At 39.2% G+C, this 27,866-nt stretch overlaps 3 protein-coding genes and 1 long non-coding RNA gene across 14 annotated transcripts in view; 2 read left to right on the top strand and 2 right to left on the bottom strand.

Moving 5' to 3' along the window:
• The first annotated feature begins 1,827 nt into the window (after positions 1 to 1,827).
• ribc2 (RIB43A domain with coiled-coils 2) lies at positions 1,828 to 5,759 on the top strand. The gene has a single exon (XM_061770087.1). The coding sequence runs from the start codon at positions 4,604 to 4,606 to the stop codon at positions 5,606 to 5,608; it is 1,005 nt and encodes a 334-aa protein (XP_061626071.1). The 5' UTR covers positions 1,828 to 4,603; the 3' UTR covers positions 5,609 to 5,759.
• On the bottom strand, positions 5,627 to 21,775 carry LOC133476544 (coiled-coil domain-containing protein 40-like). 9 transcript variants are annotated; one of them, XM_061770074.1, is made up of 20 exons: positions 21,373 to 21,466; positions 20,272 to 20,378; positions 20,078 to 20,161; positions 19,747 to 19,865; positions 19,391 to 19,474; positions 18,980 to 19,199; positions 17,686 to 17,843; positions 17,480 to 17,602; positions 16,704 to 16,825; positions 16,345 to 16,588; positions 16,085 to 16,267; positions 13,532 to 13,777; positions 12,898 to 13,111; positions 12,636 to 12,805; positions 12,462 to 12,553; positions 11,101 to 11,215; positions 7,930 to 8,118; positions 7,690 to 7,848; positions 6,765 to 7,017; positions 5,627 to 6,158 (listed from the first exon to the last, which is right to left on the bottom strand). In XM_061770074.1, the coding sequence occupies exons 1-20, from the start codon at positions 21,381 to 21,383 to the stop codon at positions 6,040 to 6,042; spliced, it is 3,012 nt and encodes a 1,003-aa protein (XP_061626058.1). In that variant the 5' UTR covers positions 21,384 to 21,466; the 3' UTR covers positions 5,627 to 6,039. The 9 variants fall into 9 exon arrangements, with proteins under 9 accessions (XP_061626058.1, XP_061626063.1, XP_061626062.1 ...); XM_061770079.1 differs by lacking the exon at positions 21,373 to 21,466 and adding an exon at positions 21,669 to 21,775 and having other exon boundaries at positions 5,628 to 6,158; positions 20,078 to 20,165; XM_061770078.1 differs by lacking the exon at positions 21,373 to 21,466 and adding an exon at positions 20,646 to 20,747 and having other exon boundaries at positions 5,628 to 6,158; positions 20,078 to 20,165.
• On the top strand, positions 19,195 to 22,977 carry LOC133476547 (uncharacterized). The gene is made up of 2 exons (XR_009788085.1): positions 19,195 to 21,589; positions 21,848 to 22,977. It is a non-coding gene; the product is annotated as an uncharacterized LOC133476547 (long non-coding RNA).
• Positions 22,246 to 27,866, bottom strand: part of LOC133476542 (testis-expressed protein 2-like) — a 23,102-nt gene continuing 17,481 nt past the window's right edge. Inside the window, exons 10-13 of one of the 3 annotated variants that reach the window (XM_061770072.1) lie at positions 27,712 to 27,825; positions 26,740 to 26,955; positions 26,431 to 26,551; positions 22,246 to 23,860 (exon numbers count right to left, since the gene is read on the bottom strand). In XM_061770072.1, the coding sequence (XP_061626056.1) occupies positions 23,717 to 23,860; positions 26,431 to 26,551; positions 26,740 to 26,955; positions 27,712 to 27,825 (595 nt within the window). In that variant the 3' untranslated portion in view covers positions 22,246 to 23,716. Of the gene's footprint in view, positions 23,861 to 26,430; positions 26,552 to 26,739; positions 26,956 to 27,306; positions 27,467 to 27,711; positions 27,826 to 27,866 lie in introns of those variants that run through there. The other 2 variants (XM_061770073.1, XR_009788083.1) reach the window with 2 other exon arrangements.

The raw sequence follows: 27,866 nt of genomic DNA, 5'->3' as shown, positions 1-27,866 counted from the left end.
GATTATTCGAATTGAAGGGCAGGAGCATAAACGACAGAACATTACATTTTCTGGAAAAGACCACACTTTGTGGATATTGTGCTCCAGTGTCAATCTGAGTAGTTTGTAAAGTTTTTAATGCATCAAAAAATTGCCATTCAAAATTTCTCTCGGGAAGAAATGAGTGAAATGGACTGCAATAGAAAGTATTTGGAGTCAAACGGCTGTTAAGGATCACTTAAGCTTATTATACAATGACGCTCGAGAGTCTTGAGTTTTGGTTAATGTAAAACTGTCTTATAACATTGTGAAAACAAGCTGCAGAAAACTACTGTTAACAATGCAAATGTTAGAAAGCATTGACTACTGTTGAGCCTGATCAAAATGTGTAACCAGAGAGCATATAGAGTAGAATTTATTAGCAAAAAGCACTAATAAAGTATATTGACACAACAGCATTTAGCACCTGTTGTTCTGCACTGGGCTTCATTTACTGTAAGTAGTAACCAAAAAAGATCAGTGATTGACAATAATTGTAAACCTACCTGTTACCAAATACAAAAGAAGAAGGCAGAGCCTCACTGATGTTCTGATGCCCAAGCACGTGCCCAGACATTTGTGTGGGCAGATACTCGAGCCCAGAAAAAAGGACACAAAATGATTCATACAATTAAGAAAAAAAAACAGCAGTATGTATTTATTTCTGTTAACACAGTCAACACAGCTACAGTGGATATAAAAACTCTACACACCCCTGTCTAAATGCTAGGTTTTTGTCATGGGAAGAAATGTGACAATAAAAGATGTTAAAACTTTTCCCCCTATTAATGTGACCCATCACCTTTACAACTCAACTGAAAAATTTATTTTTGAGCAGAAGTAAAATAAATGAGATAATGTGGTCTCACAAGTGTGCACACCCTCTGGGGATGTGTCTCTGTTAGGGTGCAAGCAATCGCAGTCAAACTCATGTGAAATGGGAGTCAGCACACACCTGCCACAACTGTGATCAACCCCAAATACATTTCAGATGTTTTAGTAAGCTTTTCCTGACATTTTCGTAGTCGCATCTTACAGCACAAGCCATGGTCTGCAGAGAGCTTCTGCAGCATCAGAGTGATCTCATTGTTCAAATATATTCTTTACATTCTATTTAATTATGTCATTACTACAGTATATGCTTCTTCCATGACAATCACCCCATGTGTTTGTGATTCAATAAAAAAAAAGAAAAAATACCATACAGAAAATTGTATATGGAGTCGACACAGTTGCAGATTTTCCATTGAAGCGTGGTTTCATTTTCAAGACTGAAATTGTAATCATAGAAATTTCCAAAAGCAACTGTAATATAATTACACATTCCCAGAGTAATGGATTACAATGACATAAATTCTGTAGTAAAACATGTAATCTTTTGAAATTTAGTTACTTCCCAACACTGTGTACACCTTGAATGAAGACCCAGCGCCAGCTAAAAAAAAAAAAAAAAAATATATATACATACATATATATATATATATATACATACATATATACATACATATATATATATATATACATACATATATATACATATACGTATATATATATATATACACATGTATATACACAGATATGTATGTATATATATATATATATATACACATATACAGATATATGTATATATATGTATATATACAGATATATATGTATATATACAGATATATGTATATATATATATATATATATATATACACATATACAGATATGTATATATACAGATATATCTGTATATATACAGATATATGTATATATATGTATATATAGATATATTTATATATATATATACGTATATATATAGCCAAAGCATACTTTTGTCGTTCAAATGGTACAGGTCCAGTCACTCTCACGTGTTTATTTTGTTTATTTAATATTTCTCTTACACCATGTAAACATATTGAGTGTCGTGTGACATGTAACTTGTGGCACAACAAATGAAAACAAAAACTGTCCACAACCATTTAAAATTGCTTCCACATGAAAATTTCCATGTTGAGGCCATTTTTATTCTCTCTATGATATCATCCTTTGTGATATGTAATGGTTATTCATCTCCATGATGTAATACTTTGAAAACTTTATGATAACGCTACTAGTAATAATACATGAAGTATGCGTTATTACTGGGTAGGTATGTAGTGATAAGGCTTTGTACAAGACTGATGTTAATTCTTTACTCAACAGGGTGACAGTGACTTTCTTTGAATTTGGAGGTGATGTAATGAGTTCTGTATATTCTGTAGTTGATTAAATACAAGAGATTATTGAGTACAAAAGCAGGGGGTGGAAACAAAAAAAAGGAGGTAGAGGAAGTATAATGATAATTGTTTACTACTAGCATGTCAGGGAAATTCTAGGATCAAGCGAGTGTTTTTTTTTTTTTTTTAACAATGGCAGGCAATGACCACGGTGTTGCCTATGGTGAGACAAAAACAGATGATTTAAGTATCAAAGATAGCCTCTGTTTTTCAATGTTGATGTTTAAAAAGTTTTTCAGGATTCAGTTATCAAGGAAATAAGTGACTTTTGGCGTGGATGTGAATCAAATAATATTTTAGATATTGGACAATATGGCAAAAAGAAGTACTGTCGTTCAAGTTAAGAATGGAGGGATGAGTTCTTAATATTGAACAAGATGAATGCACATTGTGTAAACAATTCTGGGAATGGATATAATTCAAATTCAGTGGTGCTCTTACTCAAACAAAAGACGTAAGACTTTCTAGATGAGTTGAAAATTGTAGCTGGTTGCGGAATGTCAAGTAGCGTACAGTGGAACCCAAAGTCAAAATTCAATAATTCAGAATTCTCTTAAAGTTGCACAAAAGGTCTGTTTGCAAAACACATCCTGATTCAAAATGTGCAAAACCTCCGTACAATGCAATTCAAAATGTTATGTGGTTTGATCGTGAGACATCTACTACGTGACTCAGTTTTGTTGTCATACTGTCGTTGAAGTCGAGTTTTGTTTTAAAATTCAAGTCTTTACTGTTTCAGTGCACTTCTTTACTTTTTACACTCGTTTAACTATTAATAATGTTACTTTACATATGAGAACAGAGTATTTCACCTAATCATTATTTTCTATGAAAAAGATTGTTTCAAATTATGAGCAATTCAGAAATTTAAAATTCAGAGTCCCAGAACAGATTGTCTCCCGAGGTTCTACTGTATAAAGCTTTCTAGTAATCCCTAAATTTCTTGATATTCAACGATCATTTCATTTGAAAACGTTTCAAGAAATTTCAATATTTTGGCCCTTGCACAGTACTGATTGGGAGCATGCAACTCGCCCTTACTTTCTAATCTACTACCACCGCTATTGAATCTTTGAAACATTCTAGAAAAGGTACAAATGATGATGTTAGAAATAGATGTTTTTTTTTTTGACGTGGTGATCTGTAGCGTTGTGAAAAAGTATTTGCCCCATTCTCAAATTCTCATTTCCCCACTTAAATGTTTAAGATAATTCACCAAATGTAAATATCAGACAAAAAATAACATAAAATGAAGTTTTTAATGGTGATTTTATTTATTAAGGGGAAAAAAAACTATTCAAAGCTATCTGGCCCTGTGTGAAAGTAATGCCCCCTAAACTTAGTAACTGGTTGGGCCACCCTCAGCAGCAATTAGTTTTTCCATACAGGGTCAGGTAGCTTTGAATAGTTTTTTTCCCTTAATAAATAAAATCACCATTTAAAAACAGCATTTTATGTTTACTTGGGTTATCTTTGTCTGATATTTGCTGTTTGCTGATCTTAAACATTTAAGTGGGGAAACTATGCAAAAAATATAACAATACTTTTTCACGGCACTGTATTTATCACACACAAACGATACAAATGAGCAATTTTAAGATGCTACAGCTTCCAAATCTTAAAATGCAGACACTACAAGAACATGAGGAGGTAAGCCATTCTTATTTACACTGAAGTTTTTATTTGTTCAGTGGTTATACATACATTGGATGTTTACCATGCTCAATGGCGTTATACAAACATTTAAGCCCAAAATAATTCATGCTATGGTCACAAGTAAAATGTATTGGTTGAATGAGTATACTGTGGCTGGAAATGACGAAAGTGACACAATACGTTAGATGTTGTTTGATGAAATATTCGCTAATTTGATTGTTTAATTCATTTTGAGAAGTAGTCCCATATCAAAATTATAATTCTTAAAATTACTCATACCCTTTATAAAAAAACAGACATATTGAACGTTCTCTAAATATCGTTGTTCTTGTAGATTATACTAAAAGCATAATGTTGCAAAAAAAAAAAAAAAAAAAAAAATCCTCATAATTGTCAGGGACAAAAAATATTTTCAGTAATTTTTATACACATTTTTTTAACTTGTCTCATTTCCAGCCAGAAGACACATATTCAGCAAATAAAAATTCAGCGTATGAACAATTTGGGGTTTACCTATAGAAAATCTTGGTGTATGTTTTTTTGTTGTTGTTTGTTTCGTGTTTCAGAACCAGCCATAACAGAAATCTAGTGGACTGCACGTCAATGTGTTGTTGAAACACTCTAAAAAAGGCTTGTCATTTTAACAGACTCTACATTTGTCAGCCAAAATGTTGAACGGCTCTCGCTTTGAACTGGCAAGTATAGAGAGGCGTCGCAACAATGAGCGAGAAAGAAAAGAGAGAATTTTTAACGATAAACTGAGAACCATCGGCATTGACAAGGAAGGCCTTGACAAGCAGCTGGATGACAAGAAGAAAGGGAAGGATGCAGAAAGACTTGAACAGGACACCTTTGAGGCCCAATTTCTACATAATAGCAAGCAAGCGTACCTTCTTCAAAACAAAGAAGAAAAGGAGAGACGTGCAAAGGAGAAGACCAGTTTACTGGAACAGTATGAGCGTGCAAGGCAGGAGGAGTTGGACAGGGACGACTCTGAAGAAGTAGTTGAACACATGATGCCTCCGGGAATGGCAGGTGAGGACCCGGACAGCGAAAGCCGAATATGCAGGCAGAAGGAGCAACTGAGGGAGTGGCTGTTGCAGCAACAGACAGAGCAAGCCGTGGAGAAAGAAAGACAGAATATGGAAAAGTTGGACAATGAAAAATTCAGAGTGCACATGGATAATGTAGCTCTGCAGCTGGAAAACACTGAAATGGAGATGCGGAAACAGAACGCTGTCAAAATGAATGAGTTCAATCAGGCCATGGCTGAAGAGAGACAACGGCAAGAACGGGAGCTCAAAGACGACCCCAGAGAGATACAGCCGAGTCAGGTGGGAGTACCTGGTATTTTTCACAGCTATGATAGGAGGCCACGTCCCGAGAGCTATCAGCAAATGAAAAAGTTCTGGAACCTTCAAGTTGAAGAGAAAATGATGACAAAGTTAGAGGGGATCAGAGAAAAGCAACAATATGCTCGTTGGTGCTCCAACACGGCACGTACGGCTCTGATCATACAGAGGCAGCAGGAACGACAGAAGAAGGAGCTGCGGCAAGAACTGGACCACAACAACAGCACCACTGCTGAATTTGACAGACGCAACAGACCCGACATTAAAAGAGGACGAATCGATGAAAGTTTCTTTGCCATGTTCAACACTTGCAGTCGCTGAAGCAACACTGAAGACTTCTTGACGATTCCAATGGAAAATACGTATTATTGTTGGTCATATATATTAACAAGCTCGACTACTATTGTAATAAGGACAAACACTGTTAACCCTCAGGCCTTGCTCAGTTTTTCTGCCCTTTTTTTTTTTTTTTTTTAAAAAGACACCAGGTCTTGTCATTAGTTTAAAATATCAATTCAAATGAATTTTAACCCCCTAAAAAAAGCTAAATTGTCAGTGTCAAGTGTTGACTGTAGAGTGTAACCAAATTTAGCCAAATTTTATGATTCCAGCAAAGAGTACAGAAGCTTGATGAGACACTTTGACAGCGCCGCCCGCCGAGCTGATTCTAAAAATGCCAGCCACGTAGTTTTGGCTCATTTGACCCTTCACAGACTGACCTTTTCATTATGTACATGGGGTGCTCGCTGTTCTTATGGCGACATCGTAACCTGAATTTGCACGTAAATCCAAACACGCCGCAGTCTGTCACGTGTTCTCCCTGTGCTTGTGTGTTTTCTTTGGATACTCTTGTCTTCCTTCAACAGGCCTACTGTAAATAAAAAAACATGAATATTGGGTTTAGGTTAATTGAAGACTAAGTCAGTGTATCCCAAACTTTTACTTTTTTTTCACCCATCTTACAGTACATTAGATCTCATAGCACCCCACCAAAGAAAACTGTCAAAATAAAATAAAGACAATCTCTTCTCAGTATACTCACAAAATGACTTCATTGTGAACTCAGGGCCTAGGCATAAATTGAACACAATGTGAATAATTGCAGAAAGCTATGACTTATTCTGTTGTATCAATGGCAACAGGCGGTTAACAGGTTTATTGTACCTTCTGCCAGCTAATGGAAGAGCATTTAATTGTTTTGCTTGTCACTGGTATAAAAGATGAACAAATGTATATTTGTAATTATTACATGATATTTGCTGACAAATTCTGTGAAATGGGAACATTTTCTGCTGCACCCCTGATCTCTTACGGCACTCATATTGGTCGTCGTCGTAAGTATTGTACGGGCCGATTAAGATGAACAGGAGTTCAAGAGACCTAATTGGTAGCTTACGCCTGCTTGCATATAAGAAAGTGTAGACATCACAACTGCCCTGCAGCTCTTGCGTACTCTGTATTTTTGCATCTCACTCACATGTTGCTTCCTGCTCTGGACCGTGTGCGCCTGCTGCCAATGATAGTAACAGAGCACGGAGAGCTGCTCGGTGATCGGGGAACTCCTCACACACACGGTGAATAACAGTGCCGATGGCGCGCACGCGCTCCTTTAGGCTGTGTGTAGCAACTTCCACCAATTGACTAGATGAGGATGAGGGTCGATACGTTCCATCAGTCACCTCTTGGAGTTTCTTAGCCTTGCTCTGAAATTCAATCAGGTGAGCTTGGTCCTAGAAAGGAAGTGGAAAAGATGGGTACTAAACTACAGTATGTGAACGGGATGCTTTTCACTGGTTACAAATGTGGCAAGATAAGGTGGGAAAAAACAGGCAATAGAAGCTCAGTCTCATGTCATTCTATGATTTAAAAAATGCAATGTTTCTGAAAATGTATTGAGCCAAGGCTCTCAGTACACCACCAAACAAAAGCATCACAAAAAAGTATTCAATTTACTGACAAATTGACCTTTGTGAAATCTGAACACATTTTGTATGAATGGCAACAGGAATACAGACTAATTGTACCTGCTGCCATCTAGTGGAGAATTATTTGTAATGAATAAATAATTTTTAGACCAATTATGGAATTTCACATGGCACACCATGCGAAATTATCAGTGCTGGGAAACACCACGATAATGAATATTGTTGAGATTTTCCCACGTATCTGGCTTGGGACCGGCAGTGGGTGGGTACTGGGGCACTGGCTGGGAATTTCACCTGCAGTTTATGAACGGCAGCCACATGTACCCAACCAGTGGAAAATATGGTAATGTATATGATAATAAAATGAATTTTTGTATGGAAAGTGTGATGAAAATAAAATGTATAGGATACAGATGAGCTTTAATTAAAAAAAAAATATATATAAATCCAAGACTGATAATAGTAATTGCGCCATACTCTGCCTTTGGTATCCTGGATTTTTGCTAGATCAGTCTCAAGGACACCACTGGTTCCTGACAGGTCCATCAGCTGCTGTTTCTGATGTGCAACAATGTTGCTCAGATTCACCTGGCTGTCCTGCAGTTCTTTGATCTCCTGGTCCCACTCTTTGACCATCTAAAAACAAAAAAAGCAGGTAATTACACAACAAATCATGGTTACAGACAAAAAAAAAAAAAAAAAAAAAAACTTAAACACCTTTTGTGTTTCCTTGATTTTGCGCCGCAAGCCATCATTCATGAGATTTAGCTCGCCTTTCGTCATCTGCTTTTTAGTGCTACGGGCCAGGGCATCATTGCGCGCGATAATGTTTCCCCTCCTTTCCACGACTGCGACACTCATCCTCACGAGCTGCTCCTGCTGCTTTATCAGCTGGTTGAGCTGCCGCTGTTAAGCACATTGATGACACAGGCACATAAAACTATAGCACCCTAGAAGAAGAAAAACATTTTAGCAATACTTATAGTTGACTGAGACCAGTAACCCACACATTGGTTTTATTCATGTGTAATAAACAGTACAATAGAACTACAGTAATCCCTCTATTATCACGGGGGTTAGGTTCCAACCCCACAATAGGTGAAATTCGCAAAGTAGCAGCCACATATTTTTGTAATTTTTATACATATTTTAAAGCTGTAAGAACCTCTTCAGACTAGTTAATCTTCCCAACACTCCCATTAACCTCTACAAACACTTTCTATACACTTACACTCTCCACACAGTAATGCACAGTAGTATTGTACATTACATACATTTTCTTTCAGGTTTTCCCCCCCCCCCAGTTTAATATGACGAATTATGCACGGTATGAATATGGAAAACCCCCAATGCAGTGAATCCGCAATAAGTGAACCTTGATATACAGTGGGTACGGAAAGTATTCAGACCCCCTTAAAATTTTCATTCACTCTTTGTTATATTGCAGCCATTTGCTAAAATCATTTATTTTTTCCCCCTCATAAATGTACACACAGCACCCCATATTGACAGACATTTTTGCAGATTTTAAAAGAAAATCGGAAATATTACACAACCATAAATAAGTATGCAACAGGGTTTAAGTCAGGGCTCTGGCTGGCCCATTCAAGAACAGTCACGGAGTTGTTCTGAAGCCACTCCTTCGGTATTTTAGTTGGGTGCTTGGGGTCATTATCTTGTTGGAAGGTGAACCTTCGGCCCAGCCTGAGGTCCTGAGCACTCTGGAGAATGTTTTCGTCCAGGATATCCCCGTACTTGGCCGCATTCATCTTTCCTTCAATTGCAACCAATCGTCCTGTCCCTGCAGCTGAAAAACACTCGCACAGCAAGATGCTGCCACCCCCATGCTTCACTGTTGGGACTGTATTGGACAGGTGATGAGCAGTGCCTGGTCTTCTCCACACATACTGCTTAGAATTAAGGCCAACAACTTCTATCTTGGATTCCTTCAGGTTTTTTTTTTGCAGGCTTTCATGTGTCTTGCACTGAGGAGAGGCTTCCGTCGGGCCACTGCCATAAAACCCCGACTGGTGGAGGGCTGCAGTGATGGTTGACTTTCTAGAACTTTCTTCCATCTCCTGACTGCATCTCTGGAGCTCAGCCACAGTGATCTTTGGGTTGTTCTTTGCCTCTCTTACCAAGGCTCTTCTCCCCCGATTGCTCAGTTTGGCTGGACGGCCAGCTCTAGGTAGGGTTCTGATCGTCCAAAACGTCTTCCATTTAAGGATTATGGAGGCCACAAGTGCTCTTAGGAACCTGAAGTGCAGCAGAATCTTTTTTTGTAACCTTGGCCAGTTCTGTACCGTGCCACAATTCTGTCTCTGAGCTCTTCAGGCAGTTCCTTTGACCTCTTGATTTTCATTTGCTCTGACATGCACTGTGAGCTGTAAGGTCTTATATATACACAGGTGTGTGGCTTTCCTAATAAAGTTCAATCAATATAATCAAACAAAGCTGGAGTCCAATGAATGTGTATAACCACCTCAAGGATAATCAGAAGAAATGGACAGAATATACGAGTGTCACAGCAAAGGGTCTGGATACTTATGGCTGTGTGATTTTGTTCTTTTTTTTTTCATAAAATCTGCAAAAAAAATCAACAATTCAGTTTTTTTTCTGCCAATATGGGCTGCTGTGTGTACATTAATGAGGAAAAAAATGAACTTGATTTTAGCAAATGGCTGCAATACAACAAAGAGTGAAAAATTTAAGGGGGTCTGAATACTTTCCGTACTCACTGTAGCAAGGGAACACTATACTTTCCACAGTTGTGTAGAACACATTCAGAAATGCGCAGCGGGTAGGACAAGCTCATTCCATTTTCGCAACAAAGTCTGTACATATTCTTCATTTTTATGTTACCATTTTTGAAAAGGATTGCTTGCAGATGTTGTAACAAATGGCATGAGTATCTCAAGGGCTTTCTTTGCAATAAAAGAGTATGCTATGATTTGGTGACATCCAAAGGTTGAGAGCATTGAACCTGGCTGTGCTGAAGTTCAATGATTTTGTCGAGGTACTCATCACTGACATCTGCTGTCGCAACACAAAACGGCAATGGCTATTTCACCCATGCTGGATATGACTCAGCGAGCTTATCTAAGTGCATGGCAGTTGCTTGCTTAGTTCCGTACACAAATGTCTCAGATTCCAGACACGTCTCCGATCTTACCTACACAGTCATTCAACAGGAGGAAGTTTGCAAAGTTCTCATTCTCTGTTAGTTTCCTTAACTGTATTGTTTTGGCAAAAGGGTTTTCTTCCACTTCAATGATGATGACTACCTCTTGCCTTGGGCCATGCATCTGGTACTTGGGCTTTCAGTGATGCCTTGCCCAATTTAATACACCACTACCACCTTGCAATTATATAGAAATCAAAATGGAATATAACAGTGTGCAACTCAGCCAACAATATCATGTGGAACGGTTCAGAATCAATATTGAGCTAATCAGACAAGAACAGAAAAAAAAGTCGAAGTTGGCTGTTAACAAACTGTGCTCTAATCTGATCGAATATGAAATATAGAATAGAGAATAGACCGTTGGGAATAAATGAGTACAAGTTCATGGAACAACTATTAGAATTTAGGTTGCATATGTGGTTCAGTGTTTCTGACTGTTTAGGTCAGCAGAGAAAGCCTTGGTGACCAAGACTTCTCACCACTAATAGATGAAAGCTTGTTCTTATTCTACCCAGGGCCATCTTGATTTTAGATTATATGCCCGTTGAGATTTTTGCAGATGAGGACAATTAGAACAATTATAACATGCTAGATTTTAGAGGGAAACAGTAATGAAGCTCATACAGGGGATATACTGTATAATCACTTCTCTTAGTAAGGAGTCAGCACTCATACACATCTTTCAGGAGAAGCAGTGCATGTACCTCCATACGGTGAATGTCATCCTTCATTATCTGGAGGTCTCCATGACCCTCTTCCACAACTAAACGTGTCTCTTTCATAAGGTGAGACTTCTTTTCCCACAGCATGATCTGTCGCCTGTCACATAACACACACATACAGTGGGTACGGAAAGTTTTCAGACGCCCTTACATTTTTCACTCTTTGTTATATTGCAGCCGTTTGGTAAAATCATTTAAGTTCATTTTTTCCTCAATGTACACACAGCACCCCATATTGGCAGAAAAACAATTTAATTATTGAAATTTTTGCTGATTTATTAAAAAAGAAAAACTGAAATATCACACAGCCGTAGGTATTCGGACACTTTGCTGTGACACTCGTATCTTTAACGCGCGAGAGAGAAAGGTAAAGAAGAACGCAAAGATCACTGTGGCTGAGCTCCAAAGATGCAGTCGTTCTAGAAAGTCAATCATCACTGCAGCCCTCCACCAGTCGGGGCTTTATGGCAGAGTGGCCCGACAGAAGCCTCTCCTCAGTGCAAGACACGTGAGAGCCCGCAGGGAGTTTGCTAAAAAAAAAACACCTGAAGGACTCCAAGATGGTGAGAAATAAGATTCTCTGGTCTGATGAGACCAAGATACAAACAGTGAAGCCTGGTGGTGGCAGCATCATGCTGAGGGGGTGTTTTTCAGCTGCAGGGACAGGGAGACTGGTTGCAATCGAAAAGATGAATGCAGCCAAGTACAGGGATATCCTGGACGAAAACCTTCTCCAGAGCGCTCAGGACCTCAGGCTGGGCCGAAGGTTCACCTTCAAAAAAGACAATGACCTTAAGCACACAGCTAAAATACTGAAGGAGTGGCTTCCGAAAACAACTCCGTGACTGTTTTTGAATGGCCCAGCCAGAGACTTACTTAAACCCAATTGAGTATCTCTGGAAAGACCTGCAAATGGCTGCCTACCAACGTTCACCATCCAACCTGACAGAACCAGAGAGGATCTGCAAGGAGGAATGGCAGATGCTCTCCAAATCCAGGTGTGAAAAACCTGTTGCATCATTCCCAAAAAGACTCATGGCTGTATTAGCTCAAAAGGGTGCTTCTACTAAATACTGAGCAAAGGGTCTGAATACTTATGGCTGTGTGATATTTCAGTTTTTCTTTTTTCATAAATATGTCAATATGGGGTGCTGTGTGTACATGAACGTGGGTAAAAAATGATTTTAGCAAACGGCTGCAATATAAAAAAAGAGTGAAACATTTAAGGGGTCTGAATACTTTCCGTACCCACTGCATGCATTGGTGAATAATGCATGCGTTCCAGAGACATAAGTCTACTTGATTAGAAAGATATGTAAATTGATATAAAAGAAACAACTGACTCAGCCTCCACCAAACTGCTGAGAAGTTTCTCTTTTTCCGCCTGAGTCTTCTCCAGCTTCACCTCCATCTCTATAGACCCCCGCTCTGCCTCCTAAACACATTATTATTAAGCATAAACATTTTGAGACACCAGTTGAACTAGAACAAGAAGATGTCAAACAGAAAGGATATGCCTTAAGTTTGTGAAGGAAGTCGGTCTCCATCGCAGCGTTCTCCTGCTCCAAAGCATAGTGCAGCTGGGCATTCTTGCTCAGAAGAGTGTTGAGCTTCAGCAGGTCTCTTTCAAGCATCTTATTGCGCTTCTCCACCTCATTCTCCTCACGGCGCATGACTTCAAGCTGACCTGGTGGGGTTGGAGTCAGTGTTACAACGCAAGAATTACATTTATTCTATTTATATTTTGTCAATATGCTTGTCATCAAATATTTAACGTACGCTCCAGATAAATCTTCTTCTGACAGATCACAGTGGACTTTGCCTGAAGTTTTTTGTATTCACTGTTGTGTGCCTGAATCTGTACGGTCATTCCAACAAGTGCTCCCTGATGCTTCAGCCATAGCTGCTGATCATTCCTGATTTTTTCTGATAATTCCTCAGTTTGAGTCTTCATTGCCTCTACCTTGATTTGCAGAGGACTCAGATCTTCATGCTGGGAAAAACAGACACACACATTTTTTAAATTTATATTCTGTAGCAAAGACATATTCTAAAAGCGTGTCAAACTCATTTCTATTTATATAAATTCTATTACTTATTATGTATGTATATGTAAATTTTTACCCCAAAAATATATTTGAAATCAGCACTAATGAAACATATTGATAACCAAATATTTATGTACAACCATTATTACATTTATTAAGAAAGGATTGTCCTAAAAAAAATGCTTGTAATCACTATTAAAAGTGAAGAATATTCACAAATATGGTACAACTCCATTTAGCAAGAAACATGAAGCCTTTACTCACTTTTATGGGTTACATACAAGAATGTGATGGGCCAGAGCTTGAAACCTGTGTTCTAAATGCGCAATAATATACACTCATGTAAACAATCAAGGATTCCTTACCCCAGTGCGTGCAGCGATGAGATCCTTTTTTTTGGTGTAATTTGCGATAGTGGTCTGTTTCTGTGTGATGAGTGCATCGATGGAAGAACTGTCAGCCTGGTTAGATGCGACCACCTGGTTGTACTTTTTGATTTCCTCGTCCAGCTCCTTCTGAGATCGGGTCAAGTTTTCCAGTTTCTCGTTGATCACTTTGCTTTCCACCGTAGCCGCCATTACCTCACTCTCCAAATTCCACAGCCGATAGACCTACGGTAATAGGAGAGAAGGAATTATGATTTTTTTTTTAGTATATCGTGGGTTTTGCAGTGATTCTTTTTCCAAACAGACCATTACTGCAGACTCACATGGCAATAAGAGGAGGTAATAGTGTAAAAAGAGAGAGAATGGGATCATGTCACACTTAATGAAGTAAGTACAATTGCAAAGTACAACTGGCTTAAATTACACAACTGCAAGTTTACGGTAACGTAAACCATTTGCGCTCATATTCACACCTACGGGCAATTTAGAGTCTTCAATTAACCTACCCTGCATGTTTTTGGGAGGAAACCGGAGTGCCCGGAGAAAACCCATGAAGGCACGGGGAGAACACACAAACTCCACACAGGCGAGGCCGCATTTCAACCCGCGTCTTAAGTACTGTGAAGGAGATCTGCTAACCAGTCGCCCACCTTGCCGCGCTATATGCATGAAGCTTCAAAATATATAAAAAATAAAAAGAAATATCTGCTTCTTACTCTGTGTGGTGTGCAACAATAAAAGAGCAGAATGCAAATTGAATTTCGCCTTAAGGGATCAAAATGAGTGTATTACAATTTAAAACGAAACATTTTTTTATAAAATTGCCCCTGCATTGAATTATTGTTTTGGAGACAAAGTTAGAGAGAGCAGACTTCGATGGTTTGGACACGTCCAGGGAAGAGCGAGTGAGTATATTGGTAGAAGGATGAAGAGGATGGAGCTGCCAGGCAAGAGAGCGAGAGGAAGGCCAAAGAGAAGGTTGATGGATGTCATGAGGGAAGACATGAGGGCAGTTGGTGTTCGAGAGGAGGATGCAGGAGATAGGCTCACATGGAAAAGGATGACACGCTGTGGCGACCCCTAACGGGACAAGCAGAAAGGAAAAGAAGAATGGGTAGAGCATAATTGTAAAATGCTTACTAAAAATATTATTTTACGTTTCTGTGGAATAAAACAGCCATACAATAATAATAATTGCCCCCAATGAACACCATCTACCTTTTTTCGAGGAGCCGTTGCCTGCCAGCAGCTGTGTAGGTGGTAACGTGGTCACGACCCAGCATTCTTCTCGTTCTTACTGATCTGTTTTTCATTGCTTTTGTTGATCGCATTTCTTTTAACGTGTGTGTGTAAGTTAACTTGCTTGTGACACAGCGATGTTGTTTGCGACAACTTTTATCGACTTGATTATAACTTTTGAGTGTTGTAACGCTGCTGCCGCGTCACCACTTGTCACGACATGGAGAGTTTCTTCCAGCCGACTGCCGTGACTTCCTGAATCTCCCTGCGGACATCGATTGCCGGTGACATACAGCTGAGGTCTGTGACACGAAAAGCATGATCGAGATGAGAAAAGAGGAAGAAGAGCAGGATAACAGGCGAAGAAAAACGTCCACGAAGCGACCCCCCGCCCCTACCACACATTGAGCCATTGGATATGTGGACACGCGTTTGATGCTGCACAAAGAGTATATTGTACTTTATCAGAAACAAGACGGATGAATAGTTGGAAGAAGCAGGTTGGTACAGAATCAGGACGCAGGAGCAATAGTGGTTTAAAAGATGCTCGCTTATTTGAACGGCCGGTTAGAGGCACAAACTTATGTATGTATAACGCCTGTGTACATTTTGGCCACAGCTTCACTTTGTTATCCAAAGGTACATTATAAATATAGTTAAGTATTGTTGTAAAACACAATAATATGTTTACTTTTCTAAGTATTATTTAAATGGTTTAGGGGGAACCTGGAAATGTATGTGTATGTCTCCACATGAACAGGTACTGTAACGCCGCAGTGTTTACAGAACGTATTTGTATGCTGGATATTGAACTATTGATAGTTTATCTTGCCCGTTTTATTTTCCTCGTGGGTTTCAACAGCTCTATTATACACTACATTAGTGTATATTCATCATCGCCTGCCACCGTGGGGGACCTAGGTTCAAGACCCCGACTGGACCACCCGCCAACATCCCCCCGGACTCACGGCTGTGGTGTCCTTGAGCAAGACACTGATACCCCGGGTGCTTCAGCTGCCCCCTGCTCCAGTGTGTTCCACTAACATGTGTATGTGTTCACCGTGACGGGTAAAATGCAGAGAACAAATTTTGTGTGCATGCATGCATGTTCATGACAATAAAGGTGATTCTTCTTCTTCTTCTTCTGAATTCAGCAGTAAGGGGCGCCAAAAACCGTAGATTATAGCTTTAACTGGTTGTATTTGAATATAAAATGTATGCGGGAGTTTGAACCCGAGTTTACAAATCCAACCATTACAGTCCCAATATCATTGATGCGTCTTGAAAGTTTACCTTCTCTTTTTTGAGTGAGGTTTTCTTGTTGGTAAGTCGCTGATAGTACTGAGCAGCCTTGTTGTCCATGAGCCTCTGCAGCATTTGGGTCATGATGCAGTTCTCTAACTCCAGGTGCTTATCTTTGTTTTTCTCCAGCTTTCGTCTCTGATCAGTCACCTCAGCCTGAAGAACATTGTCCTCCTAAAGAAAGAGAGGACAAGATACAAACTCTCTGGTCAATAAAATCAAAGCTGCCTCGTTAGAAATCTTCTGATAACCTTTGTGAGTTCTGCGAGTGTGCGCTCTGTCTGCCCCAGAGCACGGAGGTAGGTGCTGTATTGGGACTGCAGAGTTTCATGCTGGGTCTGCTTCTGACTGATCATCTTTTTGGAGACTTCACAGTCCATCTGGGCGCAGTTAAGCAGCATGGTCAGAGTCTCACTTTCCTCCTGTAGCTCAGAGATGGATTTCTTAATGCCTTGAATCTCTCTGTCCAGCACGATCACTTGGTGCTCAGCCATGCTGTGGAAAACACAGTTGCTGAATGAGGGAAATTGGTGCATGGCTTCACCTTCGTGTCTGTACCGTGTGAGCAGTAGTTTTGTTATTATTTTGTATTTATTTGCAGACTTGCAACCTAATAGCCTCCTGCATAGCTCCGAAGTCTTCATCTCGTCTCCTCAAATCCACCAGGCTCCTGTTCCACTGCTGTAAAAGCTGTTTCTGGGACATCGTCAGAGACACCATTTGCATTTCTGCCTAAACACGAATGTACCCACACACACACACACACGCAAAAAAAATTATACGACAATGCCAAACAGGATTACCACATTTTCAGAGTTTCAAAGATTAACCTCCGAGTTTTGTCTGATTCATATCAGAGACATAGAATGGAACATGTCGCCTCAAAATAAATAAATAAATAAATAAAATAACTTAACCTAAATGTGTCGGCAACCTATAATCTTCGACAAATCCTTTTTGAAATATCAGCACATCAGTACAGTATACAGTATGGCCTCTACTGGTGGAACAAAGTAATTTAAATAATATTACAGTAGTGAGTGGTCCCCCGCTATTCATGGGGGATAGGGACTGGGCTGGACCACGAATAGAAAAAATCTGTGGATAATTGGCACCCATTATAGCTACATTGTAAACCCCAAAATTCTTGAATAAGCAGAGATAAACCGCTACTAAGAGTTTTCCGGGCTGGTTGCCCCACCCAAAAAAAAATAAAATAAAAATGTTTTAATTGAAAATCTGCAGATAGTTGAGTCCACAGGTGCTGAACTGCGAGTATGCAGGAGTGCACTCTATTCGTTTTAAATGCAAACTGTGAATAGTGCATAATAATAATTAATTCCCAGTCTTCAATTGTAGATATGTCATGGAGTGTGTATTATATACCTCAGAAAGAGCCTCTTTGGTTGCCTGTGTTGTCTCTGCCTGGACTTTGGTCTGGACCCCATACATATCCTTCTGTTGTGTGAGTCTCTCCAAGCCCTTGGTGAGGCGCTCTACATAGATATCCTGTTGGTAGTGTCATAAAATAAATCAGTCAACACTGATCATGCATGGAGCAGATACTGTTTATTGTGTTTAAACCTCCTCACCTGCTTGAGTTTCTGGTCTTCGACTTGGGACTTCTTAGCTGCTGTTTTGCGTGTGACATTCCTCATGGCTTTTACATTAGAATGGAGATTCTCACTGACTTCTTGTGTAAAATGGAGATGCGATTGCAGTTTGTCTAGCTCCGTTTGTAGGTCGGATACTATGGATAAGAAAAGTACATGTTTTTAAATTAAGTTGATTTGATAATTGGCAGCTTCCTTCCACATTCCAAAAACAAAGATTAGGTTAGAGAAGACTCTGAATTGAATTTGTTTCTCTCTCCCTTCTAGAAACTTTGTTCTGTTCGACTGATCAAGTCTGATTCTCAATAAACCACAATTTTAATACCACAGCGGAAGCTTAAAAAGTCCACTGCGACACAGCAAAACTGTTCCGGCATAAAAGGGCTACAGATTTTCCATTCTGCTTGACCTAACAGCTGAACAGGACAAAAAAAAAAAAAACTTTTGTCTTTTCAGGGAGAACAGCTTGAAGATGGAATGTTTCAAGTAGTGAGGACACAGATGGACACTTGCCTGTCTTTCCAAACACACTGACATAATTTTCATTTATTCCTCTCCATCTTCTCAGGGAGCTGTGGAATTTTAATGTCAGGAAAAAGATTTTGATAATGGTCTACCAGTCACTCATACAATCCATTCTCACCTTCTATATCACATACTGGTACAACTTCCTCACCAGCAAACGGGAAACAACTCTCACGCATCACAGAGCAAGCTGGCAAAATAATTTGTTCACCACAAACGCCACTGTCTCATCTGTAGGAGCACTCAGGAAATCCACCTTGATCACAGAGGAATCCCCCCCCCCCCCCCACCTCCATCATTCATTCAGTCACCTCCGATTACCACAAAAACAATCCACAAAAGTAATTCATTCCAACTGCAATCACAACCCACAACACAAGAGGAGAGTAACACAATAAATAATGATCTGCTGCTATTCTTGTTCTGTTAAGTATAAATGTGAGTGGTGTATAAAAATAGAAACACATTACTTGGCGTCATCATTTTTCTTGTGTATTTTTGTTTAGTTCCTTTTTAAATGCGTGAGCCCGAACAAAGATAAATTGCTGTCACCGTGTGGTGTCAGACGAATGCAGTTTTTTTATCTAAAAAAAAATAATAATAAATAAAAAAATTATTTGAAAAAACACTATATAGCAGAGGCGTGAACCATTAAATGTGAGATAGTGGGGCAACACTGTACATCAAAACAACTCTATGTAAGGTGTTCGATCAAATGAGATTAGGAAAAGCAATGCGCGCGTCTCACCATTGGCCCTGGTCTTCTTACACTGGCTGCTTGTGCAAGACTGGAAAGACTTTACTGCCTCAACTTCATCTTGTATCTGTCGATATTTGCCTTCAGCCAACATCTTGGTCTGCTGTTGGCCATCTAGTCTTGTCTGGAGCCTTTTTAGGCGCTCCTGTTCCCTGAACAACTGCACATATATTTCCTCTGTTTGGCTCACCTCTGCCTTCTCAACTCCCACCTGCACAGGTAGCAGAAATAACACGCACAAAAGTCTATAAAATATCTAATGAGAGATCAGGGAACTATTAACTGTATGTGCATGTAAACTACACATTATATGGCTGGGGCTCGGCTGATCAGTAAATTCACTTTTTTGTTTTAAAAGGGGGAAGTGTAAACACAGTACACTATAAAACCAAATAATCTAACCTCTTCTCTTAGATCCAGTTTGAGCCTCTCCAGCTCCTTGATGAGTTGATTCTTCAGTGCAGATTGCTTCTTTGCAACCAGAGGCTGTCGACAGGTGGAACATGGAAGTCTGAGTCATGCTGGTTATGTATGCAAGATATCCACAAGTGAACCCATGCCTCTGCACAGCAGTGATTCGCAAACACCAGAGGTCATCATTTCAGTACATACGCTATTTTTGAGGTTGGGAAATGTGTTTTTGAAGAATGTGCGACCACCTTAACCCTCTAAATTTCAATTCAACAGAATAGGATTTTATGATTTGTGCTTGACAATAAAATTCATATATTTGTAGAAATGTTGAAGATGCTACAAACATGTTCAGCGTCAAGAACAATGAGTTCCTCCTCATCCTCATTCAGTGGTTCCTCTTCCTCCATGTCTGAGGAGTTTGCAAAGTGGGTTGGTGACCCAGCCTGGGAAGTATTGCCCTGCTCTGATACACAGAAAAAGCATTGTTTTATCGCCCTACAGTATGTGTTAAAAGACTGTACTGAAGATTTATGCAAAACTCAATTGTGCTTCTAACTCTATCCCATATTCTAATTAAGTGCTCACGTGGGATCTTTATGGAAATTGCGGTTTTATACTACAATGGTTTTCTTTGCAAGGAATCTTCCAATCCATGAGATTTTATATCAAACAAACCAGTATGTCTTGTTGCAGCAGGGCCTCCTTCAGCACCAGTCTTGTCAGCTTGAGACTGTGGGCCTACATCAACAGGTTCTGATTCTGGCTGATGTGAGAACAATGAATCAAGTGCTCATGATCTTAATTGAATTGTTGAAATTGAGGGGGGGGAGATCTTGAAACATTCTGGTTTGTCGGTTCCACATATTTACCTGTAGAGGAGACATATTTTCTCCAACGTAGTTTGCTCCTTGTTTGCCATCCAGCGGATCGGTTTGTTCCTCTTCTGCTAATTGCTCTTTGGCTCTCTGCATCGAGACTGAGCAGTCAGCAATGAAACCACAAAATTAGAGCTAGCCTACTTTAGCACGCATTAATTGATTCCAAGACATATGGTTTAATAGCACGCATTAATTGATTCTAAGACATATGGTTTAACTGGCTAACGACTGGTTCGTGCCAATAAGTTTAGCTAGCATACCATAGCAAACTATGTACAGTAACTACTTGTCTTTAAATCCGCACAATTCATGCCAATATTGAACAAACTTACACGAGTATTCAGTATTAATTGACAACGTACGACCTTAATCTTATCTCAACAGCCTTTCGCGTCCGTATAGCACAGCCGAAGATTACGAGTTGCTCGGCAACCCTAAACTTCCGCTCGAGGAAGCGGCTGCCACTAACCAAATTTGGCAATTTGGCGTGTCTAATAATCAGAGGTGGTTTCTTAAATTGAGTAGAAATATACTTGTGTAAAATACTGCGGTAATTAACTACAGTACTGCTCTAAGTAAAATAGTTTATTTACGTACAAAAAAATAAAAAATTAAATGTTACTGTCAATTAATAGTAGCCTATTAATTTACAAAATACCTTGTGTACATAGAAAAAAAACACGTTACATGTTGCGTGTTTTAGAGCAGAGCTCGTCTTTTATGTTATCAAAACAAAGTCCTTCGTGAACCCAGTTAAAGAAAAAGCTAAATTAGATATAACTGAAAAAATACACCGTACTTGTATGTGATTTTAAAATAAGACCGCGACCCTACTGAGGATAAGCGGTACGGAAGATGAATAAATGAATAATAATGCTAATATTAATCTGAGATTATTATCATGGCCAGTTAATGAACTATAAAATAAATAGGCTCCAAATATATATATTTTTTTACCCAACGTCAGAAGGGGCCGGGGCGTGCGTTTGCGAGCAACCCAGTTTCAAAAATACTTTTGACACAAAATAAATTCATCATCTTATCAAAGTGTGAATGATGCTACATTTTAATTACTAACAAATATAGTATTACCTCCACAGCATGTTGTTCCCCCCCCAAAAAAGAAAGAAAAAAAATCCACTTAAAAAGGCCAAAAACTGCCTGAGGCTAATGTCAGGCAATGCCGTGAAAAGCGACATGGCGTCCATAAACCATGTGACGTGAATTTAACCAATGTGGAGCAGTGTGATGAATTCAGTGTCCAGACTTTGCTACAACTTCGGAAAAGTAACAAGTCTATTTTGAGAAAGTGAGTAGAAATTACATATTTGTTTCCAAATTTAGTGAGGCCAAGTCATAAGGAGAGAAAAAAAAAAAAAACTAATTACCTTAAAAATGACTCAAGTACAACTCACGAAGTACTACTCCACTTCCACCATTGGTAATGGTATCTCTGCACATACTGAATAATATACTGTAGAGTGAAGACACCGAAACACGTTCATAAAGTCAGCAATTCATTGTACTTTGATTGAAATACTGAACATTATCAATGCCACCTGCTCAGGGTGTACCATGCCTCTTGCCGAGTCAGCTGGGATAGGCTGCAGCAAGCCCGTGACCCTGGTGAGGATAAGCGCTAAGGAAGCTGGATGGATAACAAATGGTGAGGATAAGCGGTAAGGAAGATGGATGGATGGATAACAAACTCAGTGAGGATAAGCAGTAAGGAAGATGGATGGATGGATAACAAACTCAGAAAATTACTAAAACAACCAGTTCAGGGTGTACCCCAACCCTTGCCCAAAGAGAGCTGGGATAGGCTCCAGCACACCTGCGACCCTAGTGTGGATAAGCGGTACAGAAAATGGATGGATGGATAGGGATAAACAAGCGAAGGTTATTGGTGCAATTTATAAAAACCTTAATTCAGGAAGCTAATGTCGAGGGACAAAAACAATAGACTTGCTATTTATTTTTTTAATCATTTCAGATTTTGCTTCATAAACAAGGCAGATACACAATCACTTAATTTGGCTTAAAAATTGCACATCCATTTTTAACAGGTCAGTAATAATTCACAGATACAAATCACCGTGATCTTCATATACCCTAAAAAAAAAAAAATCACGATTCCATTTATTTCAAAGTAGACAAAAACAGAAGCCACATGCCACCTCATGAAAAAATATTTAACAAAAAGCTGAGGCATATGGGTAAATAACCACAAAATGTATTCTGTTGCAGCCCATTAGTATCCTTACAATAAGGACAAGCAGTTTTAATTCCTGTAAATGTGTTGTAGCAATTGTAACTAACAGTACATCGCAACGGATGAGTGTACCTTTTAGCAGAGAGGACTGGCACTATATGCCGCCCGAATCGGAGGACTTTGGTTAACAGAAGTATGACATTCCCCCCCCCCCAGCAAGGTGCCCTATAAGTCTATACATTCTTGGCAAGAGAGGCTTTACTATTGAGTACCTTAGCATCATCAGAGTATGGTCAAACTTAAATGACATGGCTCTTTGCAAGCACGATCTTTGTTCAAGTTGTTTAACTCAATCTACCTCCAACACTTAAGTGTTCATTAAAAATAAATGATAATTACGCCACAATTATTGAGACATACTGTACACTGCATTTCATCACAAGAATGTGAAAAGGAAAACTCTTCTTTGTGCAGTCACTTGCATACCTCAATCAAAAAAGTATACATTTCCATTATATTAACAAAAACTGTCCACACATACATTCAATAGATCTGTTAAACAAAACTTCTCGATAGACTTCTACACCACATCATTCATTAGTCAACGCAGCATTTATATCATTGCACTTGTGTTCACGCATGTATGGAATGTACACAGTCAAATCTATTTCTTCTAAATAAGATTTGCCATTGAGCATTTCTGTAAAGACATGGATAAAGGGCAATATTGGCATTATAAGTGGCATTCAGGTTGTAGTGACAGCAGAAATGAATACTGTTAACACCTGATCAGCAACAATCTGAGCTTTTACCTGCTTACATTTTCATTTAACTCTCGACAACTGACACACTATCTGCTCTCTTTCTGGGGGCTCAATAGAATCTTATTTGCGGGCCTTAAGACATCTGGTGAATGCATCTATACGTGTAGCACAACAAGGAGGTCATACATTGCACCCTAGTGGCTTAAACAAAGCCATTCTATCGCCAATACATTCTTACATGAAAATCCTTCAAAGACATGACAAATGCTATAAAACTGAGCAGCACACACCTTCTCTTTAGTGACTGTATTTGGGTAAATATCTTGTTCGTTTCCATTTTGAATTGGTTGGGTGAGAATTATTCACACCGTGAGGGTATATTTCTCATATCAACTTTGGCCCCAACTTCAGTATCTGTATTTTTTGGGAACACTGTATTGTAAACAGGCAGTCTTTGTGGCTAGCTGGTGCCATCCCTCTCCGGGTGCGAAGGCTCTTGGGACACTGCAGACCAAGCCGAAGGTCCAGCAGTAGTTCGTTGGTCCGTGGCAGAGTGCATGATAGTCAGCCACACATCATCCATGTTTGGCATTACAATAATTTTCTGCAAAAAGAGAATTAGTGATGGGATCACTGGTTGGACTTCATTGTTATTTAGTTATTTCGACCCATGTATAAACAATTCATTCCAGGAAGCTCTTCTACCTGTAATTCAGTCATATTATTTTCTAATAGGAAAGAATGGAATAAAATCTCTATCGCAATAATTAAAATATCTCTGTAGCAAGCAATCAGGGAAGCCACGGAAATTCCAAACAGATCCAGACTTAATTCTTTGTCCTATGCTGAACAGAGCCCTAGTGAAGTCATTCATCCATAGTGGTGTTACATCTTTTGTGTCACAAAACAAAGACCACCAAAACCCAAAGAAAAATAAAACACAGACACCGCTAATGAATTTTTTGATGAATGCTGAACTGAGGTACAGTAATCCCTTGCTATATTGCAGGATATTCATTGCGGATTCAGTGCATCACAGATTGATTTATTTTTAAGGTCAGTGTAGTGCAGTTACACACCTGCACATTTATAATGCGGTCAGCTTTATATGCTAAATGATTTCAATGTGGCAGCAATGACTCACAGACGGTCAAATTGGGCTCTTGTACTTAGCAGGAAAAGAAACCTTACGGAGTATATGCAACTGATACATTTGGTAAATCAAAAGGACATGACCAGAAAGTCACAGTTTTAAAACACAAGCAACAGTCAGTATTTTCTGAAATAAATTCACAAATACCAATCTTAGCCCGACGAATAGCTAATGCACACACTCAAATCAATATCAACAGGAACAAATGCAAGACAACATTTAGCTTGATTTTCTACAACTACAGTACTGTAGTCGAAAACGTAATGTACCCATAATGCTTTTTGCTCACTACATTTCCAAGACCGTCAGTGTGGGGAACGTTGCAAATGCTTAACCCAGGAAATCGCCTGTTGTTCATGTCACTCAAGCAAGGCATGCCCAGTAGGCGTGCGTGCGTGCATGCTTGTGTGTATACCTCAAGTGGACAAATAAAACCTCTGTAAAGTGAATTTTATACAGTAATATAGTTAATAGTGCTGTGAAAAAGTATTGGGCCACTTCTCAAATTCTTTATATTTTTGCATACTTTCCCCACTTTAGGTCATCAAACAAATGTAAATATCAGACAAATATAACCCAAGTGAACTTAAAAATGCTGTTTTTAAATGATTTCATTTATTAAGGGTAAAAAAACTATTCAAAGTAACCTGGCCCTGTGTGAAAACGTTATTACCCCCCTTGTTAAATCATGAATTAATTGTGGCAAATCACAACTTCTGTTTAATTTTCACTGATCACATCAAAAAAAATCACTTAAACATAATCTGACCCGAAAAAAATCAAGTCGGACAAAAGATCTACAAAAGCTGCAACAAAATGACAAGGAAATTCCAGAACAGTCAAGAAATAAAGTAATTGACATCTATCAGTCTAGAAAGGCTTACAAAAGCCATTTCTAAAGCTTTAGGATTCCAGCGAACCATAGGGAAAAAAGACTGGACAAAAATGGCATCCATGGCAGAGTTCCAAGGTGAAAACCACTGCTGACCAAAAAGAACAAGGCTCGTTTTACTTCTGCAAAACAATCTGAATGATTCCCAAGACTTTGGGGAGAAAATTATATGAACTGACGAGATGAAAGTTGAGCATTTTGGAAGGTGTGTGTCTCACATCTGCCAGAAATGTAGCACAGCATTTCAGAAAAAGATCATCATAGCAACAGTCAAAAAGTGTCGGTAGTGTGACGGTCTTGGGCTGCTTTGCTCCTTCAGGACCAAGACAACTTGCTGTGGTTGATGGAACCATGAATTCTGCTCTTTAGCAGAAAACCCTAAAGGAGAATGTTCAGCCAACAGTTTGTGACCTCAAGCTGAAGCGCACTTGGGTTCTGCGGCAGGATCACGATCCAAAACACACCAGCAAGTCAACTTCTGAATGGCTTAAAAAAACTAAATCAAGGTTTTGGAGTAGCCTAGTCAAAGTCCAGACTTGAATCCGATTGAAATGCAGTGGTATGACCTTAAAAAGGCCGTTCATGCTTGACAACCCTCAATTTTTGCTGAATTCAAACAATTCTGCAAGGAAGAGCTTGCCAAAATATCTCCAAAGAGATGTGAAAGACTCATTGCCAGTTATAGAAAACGCTTGATTTCAGTTGTTGCTGCTAAGAATGGCCCAACCAGTTATTAGGTTTAGGGGGGCATTACTTTTTCCAAACAGGGCCAGGTAACTATTTTTTTTCCCTTAATAAATGAAATCACCATTTAAAAACAGAATTTTAAATACACTTTGGTTATATTTGTACTGATATTTACATTTGTTTGCTGATCTTAAACATGAAAGTGGGGAAACTATGCTAAAACATAAGAATTTGAGAAGGGGGCCAATACTTTTTCATGGCACTGTAATTGGTCAATGCTTCATTGATTTCATTTACTGCCGCGATAAATGAGGGTTTACTTTATCACCTTCGAGTATGATATCAGTAATGGTAAACATATAGGAAAGTTTGACTTTAGAAGATCCACTGTGTCTTGCAATCTGAATGCGATGCACCAATTAAATATACGGTGCATCAGTACCTGAAGCTCCTGCTCCAGTTTTTTCTCAATCCAGTCGGTGACATGAGCCAGAGTAACTTCTCTTTCTCCCAGTTTAGGTCGTGCCTTCAGTTCCAAGTGAGGGGGCTTCCTGAAGCCATACCTGGAGAAAGAGAGAGAGAAAAATAAATAAAAAAAAGTTTACACAATAAATGGCCCTAAACCTCCAAACACACACACACACAGTTTACATTTACAAACACTAGGTCAGATAACTCAGTGGAGTTTTACATTTCCAGTGCAGGACATTCAATTTCACAGGTCATGAAGATGCCAATGTCTTGAACGTACCAAATCCTGTCAGTGGGCGGGGGAGGTATGTTGACTGCAAGAGTTCCTTGGAGTTTCTGCAACTCCACTGTGAGAAGGAGAGGGGTGTTGGATACCTCCTCCATCTTCTTTTTGATGAACTCTGTCTCTGTGGCTTTCTGGAAGTATTTGGACTTTGTGATCTTGTCGACAAAGCGCATGATCTTGCTGGGTTTGTGGCCTCCAACAAAAGTATATCTAGGTAAAATCACAAGATAACTTAAAATCTGAATTTGTTTAATTACTCAATTATACAATGCTATGATTGCATTTATTGGTTGGGATAGTAATGGATGAAAAAGTGATTTGTTCTGTACAAGTCATTCATTGCAACACGTCCTTTTCTACCTTTGTCATGTTTTATGTTTATTTTTTATTAACTACAAATAATCTACATTTAAACCTGACACACCTGTTCAATATTTACGACCAAAAATCATGTGTGCAGAGAAAGCCTACGACTCCCAAGTCATCACTCCGTCAATTGTGACGTGAAACTGAATGCAGCCAGTCAAGCAGCAACCTGAAGGAGGAACAAACATGTCCTACCTGATGTCGTATTTTGTATAAGTAGGTTCACCAGAAGGCAAGAAGTATTTTCCAAAGAAAGTCTATATTGACGACACCACCATTCTACAACACTCCTGCCTCCGGTCCCTTCGGCAACACTCGGGAAACATCAGCTCAACATATCCGGTAACCTGTAAAACTATGCCTTCAAAATATCAGCATACCAGTAAAATAACACAAAGTTTGGTGAACCTCAGAAACGGAGGACCAGCTCGTGGAGCTGTGGGCAGTCCGAGTGCTTATTTAACATCTCAGCCAAGATTTTCCACTCTTTTAATTAATTTCAATCACTGTCTAATGGAATACATTGGTATAACAGGAGGACAAGGTGCTCAACACAAGCTTGTTGTAACACACTTGTTACATTTAGAGACCTTTCCTCACCCTTCAGCTCCAGGGACTTCATTTGACTGATCAGACGCATCTTCTTCATCTGATGAGCCTGCACTGGAAGACTCCTCATCACTGTCAGCCAGGCAGTAAGTTCGGGGTCTGGATCTATAGCCACACCAACAGAAATGTATTACTGCAAGCCTCCT

This window comes from Phyllopteryx taeniolatus, chromosome 4 (assembly GCF_024500385.1).
Source record: "Phyllopteryx taeniolatus isolate TA_2022b chromosome 4, UOR_Ptae_1.2, whole genome shotgun sequence".
Lineage (NCBI taxonomy): Eukaryota > Metazoa > Chordata > Actinopteri > Syngnathiformes > Syngnathidae > Phyllopteryx > Phyllopteryx taeniolatus.
The sequence above is the reverse complement of the archived record's forward strand: the minus strand, read 5'-3'. Positions and strand labels throughout refer to the sequence as shown.